This window comes from Capricornis sumatraensis, chromosome 4 (assembly GCF_032405125.1).
Source record: "Capricornis sumatraensis isolate serow.1 chromosome 4, serow.2, whole genome shotgun sequence".
In the NCBI taxonomy this organism is placed as follows: Eukaryota; Metazoa; Chordata; class Mammalia; order Artiodactyla; family Bovidae; genus Capricornis; species Capricornis sumatraensis.
Window position 1 is genome coordinate 122,503,918 of NC_091072.1, and position 20,000 is coordinate 122,523,917.

At 40.6% G+C, this 20,000-nt stretch overlaps 1 protein-coding gene and 1 pseudogene across 1 annotated transcript in view; both read left to right on the forward strand.

Moving 5' to 3' along the window:
* The window catches only part of DENND5B (DENN domain containing 5B), a 223,163-nt gene that overhangs the window by 184,718 nt on the left and 18,445 nt on the right, over positions 1-20,000 (forward strand). The window contains exons 10-12 of the mRNA XM_068970701.1: positions 528-680; positions 1,558-1,636; positions 9,926-10,007. Coding sequence (XP_068826802.1) covers positions 528-680; positions 1,558-1,636; positions 9,926-10,007 — 314 coding nt within the window. The remainder of the gene's footprint in view (positions 1-527; positions 681-1,557; positions 1,637-9,925; positions 10,008-20,000) is intronic.
* LOC138077982 (glucose-6-phosphate 1-dehydrogenase-like) lies at positions 17,103-18,610 on the forward strand (annotated as a pseudogene).

Sequence of the window (20,000 nt, forward strand, 5' to 3'; positions counted from 1 at the left end):
ACTCATTCCAGAGAAGAGATGAAAGGGAAAATGAAGAAGGAAAAAAAGAGGTCTGCTTCACTTACAAATTAGAGAATTCTGAAAAAATTTAGAACTGCCTGTTTGTATTGTGGTTTTTGCCTAAGTGCAATCAAAACTTAAATGTGAATATCTTTAGTGTGCTAAGATGGAGCATGAGTGGTGGTGGCAGGATGGAGTTTCAGATTCTATGATATATAGTAGATCTGGTGGTAATTGCCCAATGTTATTCAAGTTAGTAATCTGAATTGTTGTACATAAGCCTTTTCATGAGGATACTTTAAAATAGCATCAGAATCTCTCTTCAGTTGCTCTCTATTTCTCTGAAAGTTATACATGATATTATTCATTGTTGACCACAGAGATTAAGACACTTTCCTCAAGGTGATTCAAAATCTGCAGTTAGAAAAATAGTGAAGGGATCCCAGGTCTCCTCATTCAGGAATTGACTTGATGGCTTTTGGCCTCATTGCTGGAATAACACTTGAGACCACATGTGATATTTTCAGACGAAACGCATGTTGGTGGAGAAGATGGGACATGAAGCAGTGGAACTGGGCCATGGGGAAGCAAACATAACTGGCTTGGAGGAGAACACCCTGATTGCCAGCCTCTGTGACCTGTTGGAAAGGATATGGAGCCATGGCTTGCAAGTCAAGCAGGTAACAGGTTCAAGAGGCCCTGCTGACAGGACCAGTTAGAAGTCCTGTTAAGAAAAGTAACAAAAAGGAAAAAAAACATGAAAATAAAAGGATAAGTCCCTTTGTCACAGGATAATGAGAAATATACCACAGACATTTTAATTCCAGAAAAAGAAAATACAACCCGTGATTAGCAAGTAGTTTGGGGCTCCTTTCCTAGTACAGGAAAAGATAACACAAAACACATTCACTGCAGGGACTATATTCACTGAAGATTCCATGAAGTATCTACTTTCATCACTGTTTAAGAAAAAAATCGAAATATTAGTTCTTTGCCATTTTAAGTTGTCTGGTAATTCAGGGTGGAAAAATTAGATGCTTACTTTGCTTTTGTCCCTCTTATCTCCCTTTCTGCTTTTTTTTTTTCCCCCTGCTGTGTGCATCTTTCTTTCTTCCTCATCTTTTCTGTTTCTCCTCCTGCCCCACTTTTCTTCCCTCATTGCTCCTGCATACATTCAAACATGTTTTGCAGACACAAATACATTCTGGGTTGCTAGAGCCTTTAATTCCACGGTTACTAATGTGGCCAGTGTAGACAGCCCTAGTTACATACAGTGAAGTAATAGCCCAGCTGAAGTTGGGAATTTCCATGCCTGCACTTCTGGCCTTTGCTTTGCTGACCTTCGCCAGGCTGCTGTCAGCCTTGTCAGTGAGGCAAAGGATGGCCCTCACCACACATGGAGCAGGATGCTCAGGATGTCACATAGCTAGGAATGGATGAACTTCAGTTTCCCAGCTTCATAATTGGCATTTCAATGTGAATGGTTTTGATGAGAAGTTATTTTTTAATGGATTCTTTCTTATAAAATGAAAAATTATATATACCTTGTACTTTCAGGGGAAGTCAGCTTTGTGGTCACATTTAATTCAGTTTCAGGACAGAGAAGAGAAACAAGAGCACCTTGCAGAGTCGCCAGGTGAGAATTCATTGGCTTGATTGTTTCTACAGCACTGGCAGCAGTGGACCATGTGAAAAAATCAGTCCCTATGGCTTTGTCTTCACCTCTCTCTCTCTCAAACTGCCACTCACCCCATCTTGCCACTAGTGGGTGGAGTAGGAGGAGGAATATTACTAACTCTGAGACCTGGGGAAAGTCCCTTGACCTTTTGATCTTCAGCTTCCTCATCCACAGATTGGGAAAATAATATTAGCCATGCCAAGGCTATAATGTTGATCAAATCAGATAACATTTGAAAACCTCTAATAAGGTGTTCAGTTCAGTTGCTCAGTTGTGTCCGACTCTTTGCGACCCCATGAATTGCAGCATGCCAGGCCTCCCTGTCCATCACCAACCTCCGGAGTTAATAAAGTGTAAAGAATCATATAAGTAGTTTCCCTACTCTAACCAGTATTAGGGTATGGTGTATACTGATTTTTTCTTGAATAAAAGTTTTATCACATTGTTAATAATCTTTCAGGGGAGAAAATGTGTGTGTGTATATATATATATTTCAAAAATCTTCAGAAATCATATTCTTCAATTTATGAGACATCTTACGTTACACTGTCATGATTCATTAGCTCTTTAATTATATAGGATTCGTAGATGCTCTACCTGTTGTATGTTTTTCATAAAAAGGAGCTTGTTTTTCTTTAAGCAAAATAACCATCTATTTCATAAAAAGAAGTAATAGTAGAGAGTTAGTAGATAGTAGAGAGTTAGAGATAAAATATTCTATATTGAATCAGCTATTTGGGAACCTTTTCTAAAATTGTGAATTAGACATTGAAAAAATATTTTTAAAGGCTTATTTAAAAAAAAAAAAACCTCATAAGCCAACCACTAACTTTAGAAATACAGCACTGCAGAGACTTCGCTGTGGTCCAGTGGCTGGGACTCCATGCCCGTAATGCAAGGGCCTGGGTTCAGTCCCTGCTCAGGGAACTATATCCCACATGCCACAACTACAGATCCCACGTGCAGCAACAAGGATTGACGATCTCATGTGCCACGCCAAAGGCCCAGCACAGCCAAAAAAATACATATTTTTTGAAAAAGAAGGAAAAGAAAGCATTGCAAGTATGATTGAAGCACACTATTTCCATTCCCCTCACTGCCTCTAGAGGGCAGTACTACTCTAAAAATGGTATTTATTATTGGAGACCTGCTTTTTCAATGTATCCAATGAGACAGCTAGGAATAGGAACTGGATACTACATTGCCCTGCTGCTGCTGCTGCTGCTGCTAAGTCGCTTCAGTCGTGTCCGACTCTGTGCGACCCCATAGATGGCAGCCCACCAGGCTCCCCCGTCCCTGGGATTCTCCAGGCAAGAACACGGGAGTGGGTTGCCATTTCTTTCTCCAGTGCATGAAAGTGAAAAGTGAAAGTGAAGTTGCTCAGTTGTGTCCGGCTCTTAGCGACACCATGGACTGTAGCCCACCAGGCTCCTCCATCCATGGGGTTTTCCAGGCAAGAGTACTGGAGTGGGGTGCCATTGCCCTGGACCTCCTCTAAACAGAATGTCAAAGTTCTAATGTCCCATAATGTAACTGTATTTATAATGATTGAGATCAAGCTTAAAAGCATTCTCTAGTGTCCATTTGTCCCTTTTCCTATTGAAAAAGTAAAAATGCATTAGTGTATCTGAAATTATCTCTAATATTTACCCAAGTTCATGGAAAATTTAGCAATTCAGACATAAGACCATATTTAAGGTAGTTTACCCTAATTAGAATAAATTCTTAGGAAGAAATAACCATTTGTAGTATGAAATGTTGCAAAAACCAAGCTTTGTTAGGCAGGGAGGCATTTGACTTCCACTAAACAGGCGTGTGAGAATGTCCATCTGTTAGAGTGAGCAGCTACCAGGCAACACCAGGAAGTTCATGGCTTTGAATAACCAAATCATGGGTGGTTGAGCTGGAGACCAGAGACTCAGCCATTTGCAGGGCGCTTCAGGCAGTCAGTAATGACACTAGTAAAACTCAAGTCAGGGCTCAGAAATACAGAATGTGTCAAAGCCTCATGCGGTCATTGTGCTGCACTGCCAAATGTCAGTGAAGGGCTGGTGATCTAAGAATAAACATAAGCTAAATATTATACTGATCCTAAGTAGGATTAATGTAAGCTGTGTAGCTTTTGAAATCAAATTTACTGTCTGTTTGGAGGGGTGGATTTGATAAATATTGCTCTAACACTTGTGATGATTCAGCCCATGAAGTTAGGACTTAAAAATATGACAGTGTAGGACTTAAAAATATGACAGTGTGAAATGTATATAAAAACATCAGTTTAAAAATAAAAGTCATTATTGAGAAACAGTATGTTCTAATTATACAAAAATTACCAGTTCCCTGACTTTAATGATTTTAAATCTGGTGTTTTGTTTTTTTCCAAAAAAATAGTTTGTTTGCCAACTACTTAGCTTCCTAACTAATGGCAGTAAACAGTATGCGTCTTCATATTATGCAAAGATCCTCCAGGTCCTTGGAGATTCACAGTGGATTTGAACACAGCTCTTACTAGCATTGAGCCAGGAAGCAGCCCTAAACAAGAATCAGACATTTTAAGGATTGTAGAAGAATGGAAAAAGTCTGTGTTAGCAAGAGGACCATAGCAGGGTAGACTGCCTTAAATTTTTTTGATAGATTTTATTTTTCGAGCGGTTTTAGGTTCATGGCAATATTGAATAGATGGTTCAGAGATTTCCCCTAAACCCTCCGCCCCAACACGTGCATAACCTCCCTCATTATCCTGCTTCTCCCAGAGTAGTACCTTTCTTACAGTTGTTGAACCTTCGTCGACACATCAGCACCCTAAGCCCATAGTTTATTTACATTAGGATTCACTCTTGATGTGTCATACGTACTATGGGTTTAGACAGATACGTGTTAATGATATGGATCCCCCATTATAGTGTAATATAGAGTAACTTCACTGTCCTAATAATCGTGTGTTCCACCTATTCATCCATCCCTCTCCTCTAACCCCTGGCAACCACTGATCTTTTTAATTAATTGTCTCCATAGTCTTGCCTTACCTAGAGTGTCATATAGTTGACATCATGTGGTATGAGGCCTTTACAGATTGGCTTCTTTCACTTAGTAATGTGTGCTTAAGTTCCCTCCATATCTTTTAAAACTGTCTTAATTTTGACTTCATCAAATTTTGACCAAGTCACTGTACCTAGTAGTTAGAAATCCTGTTTTAGAGAGAGGATCTCAGAATGCAGTTGATTCTAGAAAGAGGACCATTCTTGATATATCACCCCAAAGTTTCTACCTTTAAAATGTGGACCAGCTTAGACATGGGTGTTGTCTCCAAACCTTGCATCCTCAGATAAGTTTCAACTAAACTTTAAATGCACTTTTAAAACAGTTGGCAAGGAGGGAGGTAGAATGCAGAAGGGAATAGAAATGACTGTTTCTATTTAAATGGTTTTTATGGTTTAAATGGTTTATTCTAGATCTAGCCAAGAATTTGGAGTCACTCTTTAAAGGTCTTACATCAAAAGTTTCTTTAATTACTTACCTGCCCATGGGTATATTATGACTCTATAAAACAATACATGCAGTCTCTATGCTCTGTCTACTTGCTGTCTATGCGGTAGTATTCTTGCAGGCAGAATACAAAGGACATTTCTGTGGCTGAGTATTAAACCAGTATTTGTATTGAAGGAGAAAGTAGCCTTTTGCATTTGAGTATAGTGAATTAAGAAATACTAAGAAGAAGTTCCCTGTTGAACTAGTGTTTAGGATTCCAGAGTTTCACTGATGTGACCCAGGTTCAATCCCTGGTGGGAACTGAGATCCTGCAAGCTGTGCAGTGTAGCCAGAAAAAAAAAAAAGAAATACTGATAGAAATATACATTTGAATAGTTTATAAATTTTTATTCTGTCTAGAAGAGACTTCATGGAAACTTTCTTAGATTTTAGATCTCTAGATTAAAACTATGGCCTTATTCCTTAATTCCTAATCTGCATTTTTGTTCACAGGCTTCTAAACTTTCCTCCGAAGTTTAGTAATAAAATACTGTATTAATTAATTTCCCGCAGTTGCCATTATATAGGACCACAAATGGGATGGCTTGAACAACAGACATTCATTGTAGAAGTACTGGGGGTTAGGACATCAGCATCTTTTTGTTGACAGCTAATGCACTGTTATCATCAATCTATCCCATTAGCAGATTTTTCATAAATCTCTATCTCCAGCCCTAGTTCCTAGACATCCATAGCCCAGTGGGACCTCAAACTCAACTCATCCTGAAACAAACTCATTATCTTAGCACCTCTCCCTCCTGTCCCAATCATACTTTCTTCCTTCTTCTCAGTTCCACTTAATGACATCATAACCCTCTTCTCAGTCAGGCAAGCCAGAAAGTCATCCTTAATGTAACAGTCCACTGGACATGACATCAGAATACTCTACCCCTTTTAATTAATGGAATTTGGGGGGCAGATATCTTAACCTCTTTGAGCCTCATTCTTTTTATTTGCAAAATCAAGATTAAATAAAGGAAAGTTATGATTATGGAATACTATATAGTAAAACAGTTTATATTCATACTTAATATTGTTTTGACTCTTGAGTCTTGCTTACCCTTAATCTAGTTATTTAATTCCACTGCATATTTCTCCTCTTTGTTTTCACTGCCTGCCACTGTCTTAGTTCATCTACAAGCTGGCCTCTGGAACAACTTCTAGCTCATCTGCCTTGTAGCATTTGTACCATTACACTGGGCTTCCCTGGCTCAGATGGTAAAGAATCTGCCTGCAGAGCAGGAGACCCAGGTTTGATTCCTCAGTTGGGAAGATCCCCTGCAGAAGGAAATGGCTACCCACTCTAGTATTCTTGCCTGGAGAATCTCATGGGCAGAGAGGAGCCTGGCGGGCTCCAGTCCGTGGTGTCGCAGAGAGTCAGAGGTGACTGAGGGACTAAGTGCACACACACCCCGTCACGCTGTCACTCTGCTTAACTGACTAAAAAGCAGTAGGGAACTTCCCTGGAGGTTCAGTAATTGAGACTCTGCACTTCTACTGCAGGGATGCAGGTTCAGTCCTTGGTCAGGAAGTAAGATCCCACATGCTGTAGCATGTGGCCAAAAAAAAAGCACTGAGAAGCATATCGTTTCTTTTCAAAATCTCTTTCCCCTCCCTAGGATTTCTAGATGTTTCTAACTCATTATTTAAGCTTCTGCCATCTGGCCCTAAATAATCTTATCTTCCTCAGTGAGTATTTGCTCAGCATTTTGAGGGGGCCTCCAGAGGAGCCTGGTAGGCTGCAGTCCATGGGGTCACCAGGAGTCGGACACGACTGAGCAACTTTCCTTTCACTTTTAACTTCTCATGCATTGGAGAAGGAAATGGCAACCCACTCTAGTATTCTTGCCTGGAGAATCCTAGGGACAGAGGAGCCTAGTGGGCTGCTGTCTATGGGGTCGCAAAGAGTCGGACACAACTGAAGCATCTTAGCAGCAGTAGCAGCTAGATATTCTAAGAATAGGATATAACCAAGCCTCAAGAGGCATGTAATTTAATAATAAGAGTAACAGAAGTGTTAAATTGTGATTGGTTTGTGATAGAGGTGCAGTATTAAAAGTCCCACAGGAGAAAGGGAATAACTTACCTAACAATGTGCCTAGGGGAGAAAGTATAGTCAGGAAAGATTTCACACAGAGGCAAAATTAAAGCTAAATTTCTTTTTTTTTTCTTTTGAGAGTTTACTTTGTGCCAGGCACCGTTATAAGTGTTTTACATCTGTTTGAATAAGGTAGGTATTGTGACTGTCCGCAATTTGCAGGTGATGAAACAGACCATAGAGGGGTTAAATGACCTCCCCAAGGTCAGTGAGCTATTAATTCCTCTGTAGGGTTTGGGAAGACCATCTTCTTAACCATTATGCTGTACTGCTCTCAACCTGAGGTGATAAACAGGCCATAAAGAAGGAGAAAAATACAGAAACACTGTAAAAGCAAAAGCCTTTAACAAATTGCATGAAGACATGAAAAAGTATATTGTGTGTTTAAGGAATATGGTACTGATGAACATTTTTGCAAAGCAGGAACAGAGATGCAGACATAGAAAATGGACTCGTGAAAAAGAAAAAAAAGAAAATGGACTCGTGGACACAGTGGGGGAAGGGGAAAGTGGTACTGACATATCTACACTACCATGTGTAAAGCAGATAGCTAGTGGGAAGTTGCTGTATAGCACTAGGAGCTCAGCCTGGTGCTCTGTGATGACCTAGAGGGGTGGGATGGCGGGAATGGGAGGCAGGCTGAAGAGGGAGAGGATATATGTGTACTTATGGCTGATTCACATCCTTGTACAGCAGAAACCAACACAACATTGTAAAGCAATTACCTTCTAATTAAAAATATATATATATATATTTTTAAAAGGAATACTGATCAGTGAAGGGTGGCTTGGAAAGAGGATTCCAAAATAGGATTCCTAGAACATGCTTAGACCTGTGAATGTTCTTTTTGTGGATGCTGCTGCTTTTTTAAATGTCAAGCTCCTCTGTTATTTAGTACCTCACTTGTTCTCTGCCCCCCTGAGGCATGATTCCTTCTATAGTCCTGTCTTCCTCTGGTCAAGTTGCCAGATTATGGTAACTCAGCTCCTTTCTCCTGCCTCATAGTCTTTTTCTTTTTCTCTTCTCAACCCATTTCTTACCACATGTGTGGCCATCTTACATGCTGTCTAATCATCTAGGGTGTAGAGGCATTCTCTGAGGCATTTCACTTTCTCTCCAATAAGAGGGATGTTATTTCATTAATTAACACACTTAAGTGGTAATAGTCTCAAACAGGAAGACAAACAGCATATTGCCTGCAAATCTCTGAAATAGTGTCTTTCGTGTCTGTTACCTGTTGGGTATTGAGATCAACCAGTGTTTTCAGTGACCCATCGAAAACTCCCTCCACAGACTGCCAAGACAGATGCCCTATTTATTACCTATTTGATATGGCAGGCCCTCAAAAGAACTGCCTTTAGGTTGGTCGGCTACATTCTTTTTGTCCTGGCAACTCCATCAATGTTCACTTATGTTATACCTGCCAAGTATCAGTTGAGCTTCTTGCATCAAGTGCCAAAATCTTGCAGATCCTTATCCACCAAAATGTTCCCTGTCTTCCTTCATTGCCAGCTTCATATAAACTTAGGTGTTCCGATAGTGTAGCCTAGCCCCCGAAAGTAGAATGTGTCTAAAAACTGAGAAAATGTAAGTTTAATGTATAGTGAAAACCCTCATCCTTAATTCTCATTTTATGATGTATTTGCCAAGTGTTATGTTGCAATTTAGTTTTCTTTTACAGATAAGGAAATAGAAATAAAGGGCACTGAACTCCACGGAACCTCACTTACAGTGAGATTGAGCACTCAAACAATATTGTTGTTACTGTTTAGTCCCTAAGTCGTATCTGACTCTTTGCAACCCCATGGACTGCAGCCCACCAGGCTCCTCTGTCCATGGTATTCCCCAGGCAAGAATACTGGAGCGGGCTGCCATTTCCTTTTCCAGGGGATCTTCCTGACCCAGGGAAGATTCTGAGTCTCCCACATTGACACCACTGAGCTACCAGGGAAGCCCAACTACAATATATTAGCCACTAATTGATTGTTTAGCCATTGTTATATAAAAGAATAATCTTTCCTTCTTACATAAATGTTAGCTCTTCAGGCTTCATAAGAGAATGACTCATAGACATTATACTTCTAACTGTCCATTTAGGTTACTCACTTTGTATGATAAACATATTGTTACTTGGATTCTGAACTTGAAGTAGAAACTTATCAGACTAAAGAATCCAAACTCAAGTTTTTCTTTTTAAACATATTTTCGAAAGGAAAATTTTATGATTGTAGCTAACGAGACCAGAGATGATTCACGTACTTAGGTTAATTTACAGACACTGCTTTCCTGTAGTTATTCAGAACTATTAGAATGATAACTTTAGAAAATGACTGGCCCTCTGGCCAAAATGTACACACATTGTCTTATTTGCTATGTGGGTTCTTATGATTCATTTAAAATTTTCAGATAAAGCCCCATATTAACTAGGAAGAAAATAGTTGGTTTACTGTAATCATAAAGTAGGAATATTTGGGTAAACAAATTTGAGCTTTTTTATTATCTTTAACATTTGTTCATATCAAAATAGCTTCAAAGTACTTATTTGTGGAATGTGAACCATGTAGATTTTGTTTTAAGTCTTTACTGTTGTTTTTCTAATACTTTGCTGATATTTTTCTACATAGTTGCCCTTGGACCAGAAAGAAGAAAATCTGACTCAGGAGTTATGTTGCCAACCCTCAGGGTCTCTCTTATCCAAGACATGAGGTATTTGTTATATGTGCTAGCATATGGTGATAACTTTTGATATATTCATGGTTTTCATATAAATTGCTCAAATAACTGTGACTGTGGTATTTTTTGCCTATGTATTCTGAAGAAAACATTTTTTATAATCTCATTTATTTTAATTTTGTACTGTTATGATTTTCCTGACATTAAATCCAAAGGCAAAATGCAATTGAGAAGAGTTTTTTAAATATCCCTAAATTATTTTACAATTTCTTTTGTTCTATTTTTTTCTTTTTTAGTATCCTTAAATTCTTATTATCCCCAGATATAAACCAAAAAATCTGCAAATAATAGCAAGTTACGCAGCAGAAAAATCTGTCACGTAGATTTCCTCTGAAGCAAATGCAAATCTGAAAATTATCACATGCAATTACTAGTTTTAAAAGGTATCAACATACCTAAAATAGATTTATTGAATGAGGAAGACAGAAGTTTTTTCTTTTGAATATTTTGGGTCCTTTTCAGTTAACTTTTAAAATATATGGGTTTAATGTTACAACATTTAATTATTGATGTTTATTTGGTTTGTCAAAGGCTTACAACTGAAAAGCATAACTTTTATGAGTAGCATCATAATCCTGTAGTGGCACATCCTGACTTCACACAAGCTGTGTGATCCCAGGCACTTTTTGTAACTTCTCTTTATCTCAGTTTTTCTTTCTCTTGTTGCTGTTCAGTTGCCAAGTTGTGTCCAACTCTTTGTGACACCATGGATTGCAGCACGCCAGGCTTCCCCGTCCCTCACCATCTCCCAGAGTTTGCCCATATTCTTTCTCTCAAATAAAGATAAAAACAGTTGTCTAGCTCATGAGACTTAAACAAGTTAGTCCATTATAAAAGTTTCAAGAAGTTCTTGGCTTATCCTAAGAGTTCAGTAAATGTTGGATTTTGTTTTCTGAATCCATTTCCATATTTATATCTTAAGTGCTCTTATTGCTTGATAGATGAAATGTAGTTGTCCTCATATGGCTTATGATTCCTTTTGAGGTCAGCAAGAGATGAATAGTTCTATGAGGGGAATGCACTCCCCCTCTCTTAATGGAAACATAAAACCACATGTGTTATGCCTTGATTTCACAGTAGCCATCAGTTTAAGGTGATGATTGTTGAGAGCTTTGCAGCAGTGACCTCAAGGACCAAACTTCTAAAACCTAATTAGGAGATGAATCACATTACATAAGGCTACCCTACTCCTTCCAGTTTCCTGCATATTTACTTTTATCTCCTTTATGTTGTTGGTTTTGTTTGGGGAGGGGTGTCCAGCCTTGATAAACTCCCTTCATTTGATAAAAGGCGGTCTAGCGTGCTGATTGAGAGCTCAGACTGTGGAACCAGCCCACAAGGGTTGCTGTTTTAACTCTGCCACATACTAGGCTCTGTGGCCAAAGGCAATTGCTCATATTCCCAGTTTCCTCACCTATTAAATAATAGTGTTTCTCTTAAAAATTTTGGTATAAATATTCAATGAGTTAATAAATGTAAAGCACTCAAAATTGTCCTGGAAATAAATGTATGTTTGTGCACTCATGCATACATATACATCTATATTTATTTCTGTTTCTATATTTATTTGTATGTGTGTATGTGTATTTTTATGACCATAAATGCATAATGATATCCCTGATTCCAGTTCTGTACCACAGGGATCATTCTAGCCTTCTCCCTTATTTGTAATTTTTTTCTCAAACTATGAGAAACCTGGGTCTCATTATCTGCAATATATTCACTTATTTGTGCAACCTGTAAGGTAGTTTTGAAATTGCTGCCTCACACCCCTGTAAGAAACAGAGGTACTAACTAAGCACAGTGTTTGCACAGCTTAGTTTTGTCATTAACCTTTCAGTATCCAGTCAGAATACTGTTTTCCAAAACTTAGGTTTCTTCTTTTTTTCTCCACTCCCTTCAGTGTGGTCTTATTATTCATTTGTAATAGTGTTAGGTTTATTTGTTACCTTGTATTCCATTTGGGGTTTCCTTCACATCCTAGTGATTTTTGTTTGGGGTTTTGCTTAAATGTATATACAGTGAAATTCATTTTTGGTGTGTAGTCGTATATGTTTTCATAAAAACACAATTGTGATGCAGAACAGTTCCATCACCCCCTTGTGCTACTGCTTTTGCATCAGCCCCTCTCCTAGCTTCCTACTCTGGGCAGTCACTGATATATTTCCAGGCTCTTTCCACTGAGAGAGCCTAGAAGTAGTAATACCCCAGCAATAGTGAGCACAGCTAGTGCCCACAGATTGGGTTCTGGATACCATTTTCCAATGAAAGGAACCATGGCTATCTAGAGAAGTGATTGATTCCAAGAACTGAGGAAGGGAAAATATAGAATGAACCAAGCGCATCTTTGGTAAGGCCAAAAAGTAAGGAAGTGCTCAGAAAGTATGCTGTTAAGTCACTTCAGTCGTGTCCGACTCTGTGCGACCCCATAGACGGAAGCCCACCAGGCTCCCCCATTCCTGGGATTCTCTAGGCAAGAACACTGGAGTGGGTTGCCATTTCCTTCTCCAATGCATGAAAGTGAAAGGTGAAAGTGAAGTCACTCAGTCGTGTCCGACTCTTTAGCGGCCCCATGGACTGCAGCCTACCAGGCTCCTCCGTCCATGGGATTTTCCAGGCAAGAGTACTGGAGTGGATTGCCATTGCCTTCTCCATCAGAAAGTATGGGATTACATAATAAAGACATAGAGGAGCCAGCCTGAAAGAGCTCCAAATGGCCAAAGCTGAAACAATTTGAGCAAAAAAAGTAATTTACAGTAGTAATAAAATGAATATCCAAGAGCCTTTTCCTATATAAATAGTTAAATAAGTGAATACAGTGGAACAGCTTTTTTACAGAAGCACTCCAATTAATAAATGTAGAAGAATGAATTAGAAAAATCAGTGCTTGAAGCATCTAAGCTGAAACAAGAATATTTGCATAGTCTCAAAAGTATTTTCCCCAAGAATTTATTAATTACAGAGGAAAAAGTATTAAGTTTACAGTGGATTTCCCAGGCAAGAATACTGGAGTGGTTTGCCATTTTCTTCTCCAGGGGATCTTCCAGACCCAAGAATCAAACCCTAGTCTCCTGCATTAGCAGGCAGATTCTTCACCACTGAGCCACCAGGGAAGCCCCTTATTCATAATATATTTACTTACATCTCAGTGGATGTGCTTATTTCTGTTTCTAAGTTCTTAGGCAAGATCTTCATTGTAATCCCTAGTTGCAATCTAGATAGTTCATGTGGACCTTTTTCCTTAAAGAGAAATACCTAAGTAATATGCTAAACTTTGACAGATAAACAAAAAAAAAAAAAAAATTGTGTTCTAAAGATTAGATTACATAGATATCAGAGTTCACACGTTGTTGGCCTCGTGCCCTGCCAGTACCTCCTGTCTCCCAAATGTCTGTCTTGAGGCAGAGACATGGGCAGTTTAGAGACTTTTGAGTCTCTGTAGTTGTCAAGAGTCTTGGTACCAGATTGCTCAGCAGCTGGCATGAGTCGAGGACAGATGTGTCTACAGGCTATCCCCTTTATCTTAGTATCTCTGACAATTCCCCAGGACTTTCATAGATACTAGGTATCACTGTACTGTCAATAATAGAATGATTTCTTTTCTTCCAAAGAGAAAGCCTTGGGACAATAAATAATTATACAGATTATCTACATATAAAAGAGGAGTATTACTATGCCATTATCATTATTACTAATTTCTTTCCAGAGTAGCTATGCATATATCATCTAGACATTCAAATCAACTTTTATTGTTAATGACAAAATGTAATTAATAATGAGGGGTATAGTAGAATATTACATGATTGAGGAGATTGTTAGTACTGTTATCTAAGTATAGATACTCTGAATATGTCAACAAATGAGCAGGATATCTTAAGTATATCTTAGAAGTATTTGGTTTTCCTATAAAGATGGGAATAAATTACTTGACAGTAAACTGGATGGTCACTTTTATCTTATTATAAATAATGTTTGCATATGTGCTTGTGAGCATCAGCTTTATTCTCCACTAAGGTTAAAATAAGCATGATTAATTTTGTTACCCTAGGAAAGAATATTTGAGGAATTTTTATGACTACAGAGTGTGGGCTTAAACTAAAATTGGCTAATTCCTTAATTTCTCTAATAAATATTACTAGCTTTCACTGGTGATAACAGTGAAATAAAGACCAGTTTTGGATTCGGAAAATGTGGATTCAAACTTAGTTGCTTCTCCTCTCAAGAATCGTTCAGTTTTAGGCAACAGAAGCCTGTTCAAACTAGCTTCAGGAAAAAGGAGGATTTATGGGAGGATTTGGTGGCTCAGAGGTTAAAGCGTTTGCCTCCAATGCGGGAGACCCGGGTTCGATCCCTGGGTCGGGAAGATCCCCTGGAGAAGGAAATGGCAACCCACTCCAGTATTCTTGCCTGGAGAATCCCATGGACGGAGAAGCCTGGTAGGCTACAGTCCACGGGGTCGCAGAGTCGGACACGACTGAGCAACTTCACTTCACTTTAAGGGAGATATGCAAGGGATTTCCCAGAATCCAAGCCCAAGAACTGTTGCTGGATTGGAAACAGCTTTGTCCATCTCACTGGAAGTAAATTGTCCCTGCTTTTACCTCCACTTGTGTGTGCTTCTCCTCTCCTCTGCCCCTTTCCCTCCTTTTCTGCTTTACTGTGAACATGCTCTCCCAAGCCCTGGCCTTGACACCTGTCTTATTTTAAGCATTCAGCAAAGACTGACTTGGTTTTTCCAGTTTGTGCGAGAAAATCTGATTGACTCAGCTTAGATCAGGTAGATGCTGCTTATCCATTCAGTTCTAGCTGACGGATAAGGAGCACCAGTCATGGTGGTACCTGGAGTTGTTTCTTCTGGGTCTGAAGAGGGAGAACTTCTCCAAGAATGTGAGTACCATGAAGAAATGCTTGGTAGAAAATGAGTGGCATCTATAGAATAATATGTATTACCTCTGAGGTCTTGGGTGGGTCACTTAGTCTCGACGAATCTCAGTTTCCTCATCTTTGAAGTGAAATAATGATGGTCTCCCTCTCACTAGATATTGTGACAATCAAGTAAGACAGAATACATGAAAATTAGAAAGCTTTGTACCAGGGTTGGAAACACATAAAGTAAATAAGGTATTTAAACCACACACTATATATACTTTACTGTGAATTAACAGGATCTATTTTAGAAGTAATAACTTCTAGAATATTATGATGAATGTCATTGTAGTTACCTATAATAAAAATTATTCCAATTAAAAACAGATTCGAATGGTATAACTATACAGAAAAAATTTTAAAAGATTTAAAGTTTAATAACAGCATAAATTGTTTTAAAGCATAAAATTAGATACAGACTTTTACAAAGCAACAGTTTTCTGAGCTTCTAATATACATTAGGCCTTATAGGGAACAAACAGGGATGCAAGGCTAGTAAGTATTGGGCTCGTCATTCTCAGGAAGCTTTTGTCAAAATGAGAAATATGTATACCAGGAGAAAATGATAAAATAGCAGACAGTGCATGATAAATGCAAATTAGACTATAGAACTTCATAAATTAGATCATTGAAGGCTGTCAAGGTCAAGGAAAGCTTTCTAGAAGAAGCTGGGATTTCAAACATGAATAGAATCAAATAAGGAAGCTCAAAAAAAGTAAGTACTTCAGGTACTAAAACACAGAGTCTATGAGTTAACTGCTTGGAGTAGAATTTTTTAATAGGAAAATATGTTGAGGCCAAGGCTTCATGGGCCTTGAATGCAAGCTTGAGCAATTCAGGTGATATCCTGTGAGCTTTTGAAGATTCTGCAACAAAGCAATTAATTACATTAGGAAGCAGTCTTTTAGGCAAAGAAATTTCCCTAGTGCCAGTAAACAAAGGGTTTAAGAAGAGTCTGGTGGCCTCATCTCTTGATGCCCGTGCCTCCTGCCAAAAAAAATAGTGCAAACATTTTTATGAGGGGAATGCTAATAGCCACCTAAAGAAAATACGTTTCACTTTATGTATTCCAGTCCTGCCCATTTTCCTTAACCATACATTGTTTTTCAAATTATTATATCCCATTTTGACATTCTTGAGCTATTATGTCTGCAGTTTAAGACCATCATAAAACTAATTTCAGTAGATTTTACTATGTTAGAGCAGTAAGAATACTTAGGGAAAGATTATACAACATAAGTACTTACCAAACTTCATGTAGATTCATTTTGGGTGGATATACTTTGACAGCGTGGTATTCCTGGATCCTGTGAACTCTTATCTGGCACTGAGCTCATAGAGGGACCTTGTAAGTACTGTGGAACTTTAAGTAGTAAATACCTGAGCATTTCCCAGTGTTGCTTTTAGTCAGCTGTTTCATCTGGGCAATGTCAGGGTTGAGGAACAACCAATGCTGTTTCCTAGGCTCATATTGGCCCACGTGGGTTGTCCAGTGCCCACCCCTGCTGCCACCACCATAATCAGGGTGTAAATGGAGCTTGCCTGACCCCAGTTTTCCTCATTTGTGACCACGTGTAATGGTCTTAGCCCTTTAAAGATAAATTAAGTCTGTCATAATTTCTGAAAAAAATTCTTAGAGATGAGGTGAAGTTGGTTAACACGAAAATGTCAACAGAATTTTCTTTTATCTCCTCATTCTGACGTGTTTTTCAGCCACTTCTATAAGCCTCTCATGTGATGTGATAATGCTTTATTTTACATTTTGTTTATCAAAAGTGTTTGATCAGACACCAGGGAGTCTGCCCCATACAGGAAGCTGCAGCTGCGAGCCTCCCTTGCTCTGCCCCTGCTGGGGGAATAGCCACCATGAGACTGCCTAATAGGGCTGGTTTGACCTGAGCAGGTGACCTTAGCAAGGGGTAGGGGGTACACTGAAGAAGGCTGGCCCACAACTGGGATCGAGGGGCATGACCACACTGCCGAAATGGAACCCTCTGCCCAGGACACATGAGAAAACCAAACCTCAGGAGGAAGTGGCGGGGGGAGGGACACGTGCAAACACATGAGGACTCACAAGGCATCCCCGACATGGAAGGGCAGTACTGGGGACCACAGGTGACCCACAGCCGGGCACCCAGCACAGAGAGCATCATGGCAGAGCAGGTGGCTCTGAGCCGGACTCAGGCGTGTGGGATACTGCGGGAAGAGCTGTACCAAAGCGATTCTTTCCATCAATCAGGGACAATATATCTTAATATGTACATATCCTCTTCAAGAGGAAGATCTATCCCACCATCTGGTGGCTGTTCCAGGATGGCTTCTGCCAAAAGATACCTTCATTGTGGGCTACACCCACTCCCACTTCACAGTGGCCAACATCTGCAAGCAGAGTGAGCCCACTCCAGAGAAGGAGCCCAAGCTGGAGGAGTTCTTTGCCCAAACTCCTACATGGCCAGCCAGTATGATGACGTGGCTTCCTAGGAGCACCTCAACAGTGGCATGAACGCTCTGTACCAGGGTCCACAGGCCAATGCCTCTTCTACCTGGCCTTGCCCCCCAGCGGCTACAGGACTGCCACCAAGAAGATCCATGACACCTGTGTGAGCCAGACAAAACCGTATCATCATGGAGAAGATCTTTGGGAGGGACCTGCATATTTCCAACCAGCTGTCTGACTACACAGCCTCCCTGTTCTGTGAAAACCAGATCTACTGCATCGACCACTACCTGGGCAAGGAGGTGGTCCAGAACCTCATGGTGCTGAGGTTTTGTCAACAGGATCTTCAGGTCCCACCTGGAACCATGACAACATTGCCTGCACAGAGCCTTCAAGGAGCCATTTGGCACTGAGGGCTGGTGGAGCTTCTTCAGTGAATTTAGGATCATCTGGGAGGTGATGCAAAATCCCCTCCTCCAGATCCTGTATCTGGTGGCCATGGAGAAGCCCGCCTACACCAACTCAGATGACATCCATGATGATAAGGTCAAGGTGTTGAAATGTATATCAAAGGTGCAGGTGAGCAATGTGGTCCTGAGCCAGTATATGGAGAACTCCACTGAAGAAGGTGAGACCACCAGAGGGTACCCAGAGGACCCCAGTGTGCCCCGTGGATCCACCACTGACACCTTTGCGGCTTTTATGTTCTCTGTGGGGAATGAGAGGTGGGACGGGCTGCCCTTCATACTGTGCTGCGGCAGAGCCCTGAATTAGCACAAAACCAAGGTGTGTCTCAGTTCCTAAACATGGCTGGTGATGTCTTCTAGCAGCAATGCAAACGCAATGAACTGGTAATCCATGTGCAGCCCATGGAGGCCATGTATGCCAAGGTGATGACCAAGAAGCCTGGCATGTTCTTCAGCCCTGAGGAATCAGAGCTGGACCTGACTTACAGTAAAAGATACAAGAACATGAAGCTCCCTGATGCATATGAGCACACCTCATCCTGGACATCTTCAGTGGAAGCCAGATGCACTTCGTGCACAGTGGCAAGCTCCAGCAGGCCGGGCGCATCTTTACCCCACTGCTGCACCAGATCGATCGCGAGAATCCCCAGCCCATCCCCTACATCTATGGTAGCCCAGGCCCCGCAGAGGCTGATGAGCTGATGAAGAGAGTGGGCTTGCAGTACAAAGGGACCGACAGTGGGTGAACGCCACATGCTCTGAGCCCTGAGCACCTGGTCCCCACCCCAACCCACCTTGGCCTGTCTCCCTGTCCTTCCCACTGTCTGACCCCATTTCAGGAGGACCTTGGGACCATAACCATCAGCATCACAATACCGGCTGAAGGCTCTGGCCGTGCTGTGCCATGGCTGCATTGGGCCCAGTTACATTCTTCAACCACGAGCGCTGGAGAATCACACTGTGACCATCCCCAGCAACCAGTGAGCCAGCTTCTGTCCACAAAACTGAGCCCCAGTGGAAGAAAGAAGAGTGGCTCTTCATCTGTCCTGGCTCTTTCCAGATGACTGGAGTTAGAGGACCATAGGAAGGGGCAGTGGTAGGCCTCACTGGGCCATGGCTGTCAGCAGGCTCCTCAGAACTCAGGAGGAAGGCCCAGTGCTTCTGCACCAGCCTCAGTGCCATTTGATATTCCTGGTCACCCCTGGAAGGAACTTCCAGGATGCCCAGCACCCGCCCCCTATGTCTTGGCTTTCTCAAATGTCCCCCTTGAATGTCCTCCCCACTGGAAACCAAGCAGCAGATAGGATGCCCCACCTCAGTCCCCTGTCATTAAACCAGCAAATAGGAATAAAAAAAGAGTGTTTGATCATATGTCAGTGCCCTGGATTGAGAGGCTAAATCTTTACATCCAGGGATTGAGAGAGAAGGAGGGAAGGAGAGAAGTAAGAATGTGTGTATTATAACATGGATGGACCTAGAGTACATTATGCTAAGTGAAGAGAAATCCTGCATGATGTCACTTATATGTGGAATCTAAAAAAGAAAATGAATGAATAAACATAATCAGTCATAGATACAGAAAACAGGTGGCTGCTAAGAGGAAAGGGGTCTGGGGAGAGGAGAGAAATAAATGAGGAAGATTGAGGTACTAACTTTCAGTTAACAAAATAAATTAGTCACAGGTATGAAATGTAGTGTGGGGAATATAGACAATAACTATGTAATACTGTTGTATGGTGACAAATGACAGCTAGACTTATAGTGATCTTTTTGAAATGTATAGAAATCATATCACTGTTGTGTAGCAGAAACTAACATAGTGTTGTGGGTCAGTTATACTGCAAAAACAAACAAGTTCATAGAAAAAGAGATCAGGTTTGTGCTCACCAGAGGCCAACGTGGGGTGGAGGGAGATCGTCTGAAGGCAGTCAAAAAGTGTAAACTCTGAGTTTTAAGTACTTAGTAGGGATGTAATATGTTGGAGAAGAATCTTGAGAGTCCCTTGGACTGCAAGGAGATCCAGCCAGTCCATTCTGAAGGAGATCAGCCCTGGGATTTCTTTGGAAGGAGTGATGCTAAAGCTGAAACTCCAGTACTTTGGCCACCTCATGCGAAGAGTTGACTCATTGAAAAAGA